Raw genomic sequence first — 9,221 nt, forward strand, 5'->3', positions numbered from 1 at the left:
TTGCATCCAAACATCACTTGCTAACATCTCAGCCTCCTTGACCCATCTTAATTCAGAACTGATATAATGTTTTCAAAGAAAATAAATTATTAGTTATGTCTTCTGAAAAAGTGATTTAAATGTAGATGTCACTCTTGGAGTTCGAAATACAAATTTTTGTTTATAAAGATCAAATGTGAATTTTATTCAAACAACCATCATACTTCATAAAACAAAATCTATACATAGCAAGTTTTGTCGAGGGTAATACAGTTGTCATTTAATATAGTGTTGCCGTTAATTTCCGGTTCCTTGATACGAGGAGAAGTAGAAGATTCGCCGTGAGGGGTGGGGTAAAGCATGTCATTGCTCAGAACGGCATTGTCATTGACAGTACACAACGAATTGTTTCTGAGAGAAAACTCGATCTGTTCAGAAGGAGGAGGGGGTGGAAGGTATGTACTGACATATGAAAAAGTGTCTTCGTTGTCCTCCAGATCGTAACACTTTGTCACTGAGCCAACGATATCTTGTCTTGAGCGCATTGAAGAAAATGTCCAACATCTGGACATGAAGCGAGCATTTGAATTTTCTACGTCGAAAAAATCGTCAGATTTATTCAAAACTTGCCCATTCTTTTCACACTGTTTGTAAATATCCGGTGTTGATGTCAGCATTTTTTTCCGCCTCCGCTTTTCCTTTTTTGCTTTATAAGACTTCATTCCGGAGGTGTCCGACTGAGTCCGATCGAACGCATCCGCTTGTGGTGTCCCGCCCTCTTCTGTCGTTAAGACGTCTGTGTATGATTCAGGTTCCACAACTCTGGATGAATCCGGATCTGTCCTTAAACTGGAGTCCATGGTGCAGGGTTCGTCTTTGATATCTGATATCCCGAGGTCGACATCCAATCCACTGTCCCTGCGATCATCGTCATTGCTTACAGCAGATAATCGCTGTGCTAAATGAGAAACTTTCCTTTCGAGATCTTTAATTTGTACGAGTTTCTGAAACAAAAAAGGTCAAAATGAAGCAATATAACTAGTACATGTATGTTTTGATATTATCAAGTGTGTTTTGTGTTGAAATTTTTAAATTACGGGGAGGCAATAAAAATGCACAGTATCAAAATTTGAAACACGGCAAATTCTATCAGTGAGTGCGTGTATACATGTATATACCACAAGGGGATAACAAGTTTATACCTCTTTCATGTTGATTTTCAAAAGAGTATTCTCTGATTGAATTTGATAGATATCCAAATCTTGGGTAGACGTAGAGGACTTCTTCAAATCATACATCGTCACCGACAATTTAGACTGCTTTTCCAGCGGGGATTTCCACCAAAACTGCACCTACAAAGATAATCAAAGCGTTAAATTCAAGCTCATATACCCTAAAATAGATAAATTGATAATTAAAACAGATACTGTCCATATGCATTTAGCCTACATGTACATGTGATAAATGTTATTTTATTTATCCAATAATATGTACGGTACCTTTGGTAAGAACACGGTGATTTGCACTACAGTTGAACACACGGTAATGATAAGAATTTCCGTGATGTAGATTCCATCCGGAGAATGCCTTAACAAGGACGTCAGCATGAAGGTGGGAGCGGATAACAGTAGTGTAGACATAATACTGATGATGATACTGGGAGAATCTCTCATCGCTGGCAGGGTCACATTTCTCGTCTGCCACGCTAAATACAGCCCGTATCCCAGTAAACATGTTTTCCATAGCAACAGAAATGCCAGCCACCCCGAGGTTCCATGGGAAGAGCACTCCTGTATTAAAACGTACTCCGATCCCGAGGAGTTGCTCTGTTTCCCGCCGCCATTAGTCTGCAAAATATTGATAATGAAAATAAATCTAAAAGCTTGGTCCATAAAAAGAATTATGGAGCAGACATATATATCCATATACATTTATTTTTTACTTACAATCATAAGGTATTTAGTTTCCTTTGATGTCATCGTGTCCACACCCTGCCAGATTGTCAAGATGACCACATCAACGAAGACGAAAGCGGATGCCATTAGAAAGAGACGAATGTCTTTTATTACCTACAAAAGTACAAACACTTATTTGTAAAAATATTAACATATAATCAGTCAGCACTGTTTTGGTCATTAAGAGTAGTTTTTGTTTTCTATGATTTAATTATTCATGAATTACTATGTATGCTTATGCTATCCCATCACTGAATACCCACCACTCGTTTGACTCCAGCGTTTTGAAAAATCTGATAAACTCTCCAGGCCTTGGCAAACATAGGACCAAAAACTAAGGAAACTCCTATGGTTATCAACCAGAGTCTGATCTGTAAAGAAATCAAAAGAGAATAAATGTCAGGACGATGATTTACGATGTTTCCTGCATATTGGATATTCAGCAAATGATAATGAGAGTCGCTAATTCAATCGTCGGCTGAAACAATTGTCTTACCTGGCAAGTAACGGTAGCCTCCGGATAGCGCTCTGCTAGGAAGAAATCCATCCCAAACATTAAGCAGACAATGTTCAGGCACAGCCCTCCTACACTGATCAACACGTTCAGTTTGGGGCTCGACATTTTGATGAACCTGTAAAACAATCATAAAAAATAATAATTGACATGGCAAAGCACAATCGATTTTTTTCCTTCAAGATTGATCATAAAATTTTATTCATAAAAATGAAAAGAAATGCAATTAAAGTTTAAGTTTTACTAGATACTGTATTTCAAAACAATAAAATATAATGAGTACTTACCTTTTGTTGCGGTGAAATACATTGAATGTTAAGAACGCCACAGTGACCACAATTCCAAGAGTAGTGGCAACACAAGACACCACGAAAGTCTCAGCCCCGACTGTACGGACCTCCATTCTGTCTTACTTCGAAACTTCGCCTCGGTCCTCTCTGTAAACATTGAGTACAAGTCTTTAAGCAAGCTTGGCTGTCAATAATAATTTGCACATTGTTTCAAGCAAAGTGACAGAGAATTCTCTTCTCATCTCAACGGCGAATGACTGTGATGGATTTTTCCTACAACGCCTTCTTAAACAATTCCTTATTAAACTGCACAGTTAATCAATTGCCAGCCTTTTGATCACACTTTGCCTTCAATATAACTGAGATGTCTTGGATTGTTTTTTTTTCCAGTATGTAAAGCCGGACAATGACAAAACAAAATAATTTGTGTCAATCATATTTGTTTTAAAAATAGTTCAGGTATTGATTATTCATCACAGGTGTATTGTTAGAACTATGAAATTTATATAAAATAATACAGTACTGCAACTGGATAAACGGAAACAAAAGCAAAGAAATGAATGCACGTTTTACCATTCAAGGAACCAAGCTAAGATAATCCTTTGAAGAAGACAGTCTCACATATCTGAATCTCGAGTTTTTAATACATGATAATCCAGAACAACAATCCAAGAATTCTGCGAGATATGATATATTTAAGGATGGACTTTACAGATGGAAGATTTTGGACACACTTTAAGCACAGTAACACTTCATTCGATATGAACCCTCAGGGGAGACGACTGCGGAATTAGCTGAAATCACCGCGTGGATTTTTCACACTTTTGCCTGCAATTACTGTCCAAGGTGTACCAGAGGCGCAAAATTATCCGTTTTATAAAGATAATTACAGTAAAATGTAGACCAATTTCTGTGATATATTACACCCTTGAACATGCAGAGCATGTCGCCGGCAACATGCTTTTAATTGCGATATTCAAATTTTTGCTCATTTTAATATCCCGTGGAGGTGATACAAAACGAAGATCTAATCTTAGAACATATAAAAAATGTTTTTTCAGAAATAGCGATAATGACTAACACGTGTATATCTTATGTTCAGAATCGATCATTTTAATATTCCGCAAATAACGTTGTTTACGCTGAATTTATGCCAGATTAATATTAATACATGTACTATTGTCGAATCTTGAAATTCGTTTTTGAAATATTGTTGCATTTTTATGTCAATGGATTTCTCTTGTTCTTTCTTCTACAGTATGATTATGTTACAAATATACTAGACGCTGTGAGTGAATAAAATCATAAAACGACGTCTTACTATTAATTAACGTTTGTATTATGTACATCCTGAAGGTAAAGGGTGATTAATCTATCTGTTGCATATCGAATTTACGTATATCGTTGGGCGGACGAATTTAATTACCTGTATGCAATCATAACAATTATAGCGATATCCCTCGTCTTATATTTGCGTGAAAAGAAACTAAACTGCATGATTCATTGTAGACAATGTTCAGAAAGATTGGATATAATATTTTGTATATTTCAGTAAAAATGTTAAATATTTGCACGTAAATGTTTGCATCGCAAAATGTAGATTATTACATTTTTTCTGATCTAAATACATGTACGTGAGTTACACGAACCATCATTTCTTTTCCTTTTTTTTTAAATGAAAATTTGAATCAGTGAGTAAGATGTATTAAATCTGGCACAAAACTGTTATATAATTACATGATGAGTTAGATCATTGCTTAACACTCTGCATATTTTGCCGTTTTATACTTCATTTTTTCTAGCGACTGAAACTTTATACGTATAGCTCAATATGAGAGAGAGAGAGAGAGAGAGAGAGAGAGAGAGAGAGAGAGAGAGAGAGAGAGAGAGAGAGAGAGTGTGTGTGTGTGTGTAAATGCATGTGTGGCAGATTTGTAACTACATGTCTGTATAAGACTTATAGTACCGGAAACGTTCATTCATTGCGCAGAAAGATGTCATTATCTTTCGCTTACTTTTAACCTTAGGATACTTGTACATTTACATGTATTGTATTATCTGTCTTATTCAAGTCAAGAAATATTTTGTTTAGTCCGCAATAACTGATTTAATAAGATTGACTGGTCCATGAATATATTCGCGTCAGAGTTTTAAATTTTAATAAAAATTCAAATACCAACATACCGGTAATTTAATCAAAACTGTATACGTATATAACAATCAAGTTTGTGTTGGTTATTAAGAGTTAGATAAATGATACATTATATGAAAGATACGTGAGAGACAAAGTCGATGTGCAATCACGTTTGTGTTGGTTATTAAGAGTTCGATAAATGATACATTATATGAAACATACATGCGAGACACAGGGGCCAAGCCCGTTTTAACATTAATTTCAATGTAACCATAATTTTAATGTAACCATAAATAAATTATTTATGGTTACATTGAAATTAATGTTAAAACGGGCTTGGCCCCTGTGGTGCGAGACAAAGTCGATGTGCACCAATATCATTATTACATTTAACTTACTAAAGCATCGTGAAAATCCTTCGTCTACACAGATGTTATTTTAAATGCATGTGTTTGTTCCGCACGTCTCCTAAAAGGGTGAAAAAAAGTTTTTAAAAAACCATTTTGTCTACAAAATATAATGAGAATCTTTTTTTTTTTTTACATAATCAGGGTCTTCCGTTTCATTAGACACTTTATTACCAACAAATCATAAGTGTAGGCATGGAATGGCAGAGCAGGAGAACAAACGGATTTCCTAAAGTTTAAATAACCGGCAATCCAACAAGTAATTACTCTTCTCACCTTCAGTATATTCTATACCAAAGTATTTACAGTCATTAAAGGCGATACAATTTTTGAAAAGTGATCCCTGCGAACAAAATAGGTCCTTTTACATACACTGTAATAGATATCGCATTTTTCTGTAGAGGCACTCAATTAAGGTTTGGTAATTAACAAGTCAAAGATGATGTTTACACTAATTCGACACTTACGGAACTAGGTATATTTACAGTTGAATAACAGTTACGCCTGCCTGTGCTTTTAGAATCAACTCATACCCACCCCACCCCACCCCCACCCCCTTCTCTCCTGTCGACCCGAAGTAAGTCGTAAGCACCTCTATGAACTAAAATTACTACTACTTAAATTATTTAACTATTCGTGCATGTGCATGCGACTGCCTGTAATTGTTATGATGTTTCATATCTATTCACTCGGAATGAAAAAAACCCTGCTTTTCTTTTGTTTGATTCTTTGTTGAAAAATTCCATGCTATTGACTTCAATGATCGTGCAGACTTTTCTATTCTTCCCAATGTTAATGTATGTTATGCATGGTGGCTAATTATATTTAAAAATACATACCATATTGGGGGTAATGCTACTATTGTTAAACCTGCTTTAAACAAAATGTGTGTATGCGTGCAACAATTCATTAGGTCTAAAAAGTTGTTATTTTATATAAAAACGTGTTAATGTATAAAGGAAACACGTTTTTTTTCATGGTTTTCAAATGAACATACTTTAATGGGAATTTATCCGCCTCCCTATCTCAACGTTAATGACATTTTCGATTACTTGTAAACAGACATTGCAATTGAAACATGCTTTCCACTAGATTCAATTTATATAAATCAATTGCATTTTAAAATGAACGTGTTTTACACGAGAGGACAAATAAGTCTATGTCCTTTATGTGGACTATGAGCGTCAAATGGCAAGAAATATTAATAAATATTCACAGCACAAACGATTAAAAAAAAAATAGATTGAAACTCAAAAGACGGGAAGCGATTGCCTGTTTCTCCGACGATGTTCTGGAAACTCGAAAGACGGGTAGCGAATGCCTGTTTCTCCGACGATGTCCTGGCAAGGACCGCTTATTGTCGAATCTGCGCGACATTTCCAATAGATTATCAACCACCAGTGTAATATTTCTGCATTAAAATAGCAAAACTACTATTAATATCTTCTATGGGAATTTGTTTGGCGAAGAAGAGAGGCAAAATGCATGGGGGGGGGGGGGGGGGGTTGTCGGTGCGGGGGAAGGTGAGGGTGGGAACCTGCATTCCGTGGCTAATTTATTTTATCTGGATACAGTTTCTTTTCAGATGGAAAAGATCTGTTTGACGTTCTCCATGGTATGTCATTTCACCCCTGATCTGGTATAATTATGTAGGATAATAGAATGTACTTCCTCTTCAGATGTTGTCAAGATTTTTTAAACATTTGAAAAATACCCTGGTAATGCACATGAAGTACAGCGTATTTTCTAAATACTGGTAGGTCTACCTACGTAAAATTTTAACAAACACATTAGTACACGGTTGGTAGGTGAGCAAACTCCGAAAAACTCCGTTTTTGTAAAAAAAAAAATAATAACACACAACAAAGAAGAGAATGGCCACTAACGTGCTTTTTACTCTCAAATTCTGGCCCAAATTGAAAGGGGGGTTAAATCAACTGCAATCAAATATTTCATATCAGATATATGTTTCAAGCAAAATTAGTTTTCCTTTTATTTAAATTTTTTGATCACATTATCAAATTCAGAGAATTAGGGGTGGGGATTGGATAAAAGAAATTATAATTAAACATAATATCCTAGATTCACATACCTGTTAAAAATAGTCCACATTGGTAAATATAATGTTCCCGAGAATAACCAACGCAATCTGTAATTAAAGTTCAAGCGAGATAGATAGTGCATTTCTTGTTTGTTTAGCATTGTACGGAGTAGAAGTATCATGTTTGATAAAGTGTTGGAAGTCAACGTCTGCATTGTTTTGAAATCCTTTTAAATCTTCCCCGACAGAACGAAATACAATTAACACAATGGCGTAAAGCAAACAAATGGCGGCTCGCGCAGATATTACAAATTCTACAAAAATGCATTTTGCTCTTAATAATTCCATGAGTGTGTCTCTAGGACATTGAATTTTTACATCCTTTGTGTTTCTTTTCATTGTCCAAATCTATTCTTTTTTGTACCGAAAACATTTGAGCGAAATTCTTTCCTGGTAACTGGGAATTTCGAAAAGCAGACTCTATCTTATATCAATTTCAATAGCTGAATAATACGAACATGTATACATCGACAGATCCAATCTTAACAAAGATGAAAAACGATTTGTTGGCTTTCTTTTTCATTTTTATCAAAATAATTTAAAGGTTAAAGTCGAGAAATCGTCCGATTTCCCCCTTGAATATTACATCTCATGTGCATATGTACTGTATTTTATATAAAAGTATACCAAGTCATTAGGCGTGGTATCGTTTTTTAAATGGGGGGGGGGGGCAAATATGATCAAAAAAATCTTGGCATGCTAAAAGAAAAGAAATAATGGGAAAACTTCCCAAATCGCGAAAATCCTAATCCGGGAGGGAGGATACCGCACTGTACCTAAAACTTCGTTTCACAGTTAATTTCCTCCCTTTCACTTCATTTTCTCACATCCTCTTAGAAAAGGGAGGGGGGGGGGAAGTCAATCATAAATGTTATTTCAAACTTTATAAATGAAATGAAATTTTTTTAAAACTTTGAGATCAAATAAGAAAAAAATAAACTGTTATACCACTGCACCCGTAGAGGTCGAACCCCTTAACCTTTATGAAGTAACTTAAATCTTCTTTAGCGTTAGCGCGACGGCGTGTTGTACAAAGTTGTGTCAGCGCGACGGCGTGTTGTATGTTAGCGCGACAGCGTGTTGTGCAAAGTTGCGTTATCGCGACGGCGTGTTGTGTGTTAGCGCGATGGCGTATTGTGTTCTAGCACGACGGCGCGTTGTGAAAAGGTGCGTTATAGCGACGGTGCGTTTATCTGAACGCGATTTCACGCTAACGCAAATGGCCCTATCCGGACACCATATCAATCAAAAGTTTGTAACGTATTCGCCAATGATTTACGCATAAAATCACATATGGAATGCATGTCAAGCTCTTTAGTTTTTTCCCATATGCATATACATGTACAGTTTCGACCGGACTTAACGGAAAGTACACCCCAACTAAACACTGGGTTTACTTTCAGGGGTTTACTCTAGGTTTACTCCGGTTTTACTACAGTGGACTCAGAGTAAAAAAACCCGGAGTAAACTAAGAGTAAACCCAAAGTAAACCAAGAGAGGACACATAAAACCCCTGATCAGAAGTATACATGTGTATTTGGAATAAACAAGGGACAGGGATTACAGACAATAAGATAGTAAAATAAAAGACGGGTCTGCCTCATACTTCAGTGAGTACAGTGAACCTTATGGAAACAGCGTCCAAACATTGCTCGCCGTCTGGAAAAGTTGTTTCACGGACAAAATGCCATAAACTCTTGGACAGAATACAAAAACTTAATGTTAAAAACTCTCTATTTCTTTGTTAAATCATAACAAAATAGAAGAATGATGGATGATATCATCGATCATTCACACACCGTGGGCCGCTATATTTACAGCCAACAAATCCCTACAATGCA

General features: G+C 36.0%; 1 protein-coding gene across 3 annotated transcripts; it reads right to left on the reverse strand.

Moving 5' to 3' along the window:
- Window positions 1-218: 218 nt before the first annotated feature.
- On the reverse strand, window positions 219-7,508 carry LOC128191587 (gamma-aminobutyric acid type B receptor subunit 2-like). 3 transcript variants are annotated; one of them, XM_052863721.1, is made up of 9 exons: window positions 7,372-7,508; window positions 5,271-5,340; window positions 2,736-2,885; window positions 2,431-2,566; window positions 2,198-2,305; window positions 1,926-2,048; window positions 1,479-1,826; window positions 1,182-1,331; window positions 219-983 (listed from the first exon to the last, which is right to left on the reverse strand). In XM_052863721.1, the coding sequence occupies exons 3-9, from the start codon at window positions 2,849-2,851 to the stop codon at window positions 219-221; spliced, it is 1,746 nt and encodes a 581-aa protein (XP_052719681.1). In that variant the 5' UTR covers window positions 2,852-2,885; window positions 5,271-5,340; window positions 7,372-7,508. The 3 variants fall into 3 exon arrangements, with proteins under 3 accessions (XP_052719681.1, XP_052719682.1, XP_052719683.1); XM_052863722.1 differs by lacking the exon at window positions 7,372-7,508 and adding an exon at window positions 5,454-5,605; XM_052863723.1 differs by lacking the exon at window positions 5,271-5,340.
- Window positions 7,509-9,221: the final 1,713 nt, after the last annotated feature.

The sequence above is a fragment of the Crassostrea angulata genome, chromosome 7 (assembly GCF_025612915.1).
Source record: "Crassostrea angulata isolate pt1a10 chromosome 7, ASM2561291v2, whole genome shotgun sequence".
NCBI lineage: Eukaryota > Metazoa > Mollusca > Bivalvia > Ostreida > Ostreidae > Magallana > Magallana angulata.

Bases quoted from the DNA above. Each gene is read 5' to 3' on its own strand.
- LOC128191587 (XM_052863723.1), bottom strand. From the start codon at position 2,851: ATGGAGGTCCGTACAGTCGGGGCTGAGACTTTCGTGGTGTCTTGTGTT. The intron at 2,567-2,735 runs GTAAGTACTCAT...ATTGTTTTACAG, and splicing joins GTATTTCACCGCAACAAAAG to GTTCATCAAAATGTCGAGCC. The intron at 2,306-2,430 runs GTAAGACAATTG...ATTTCTTTACAG, and splicing joins AGGCTACCGTTACTTGCCAG to ATCAGACTCTGGTTGATAAC.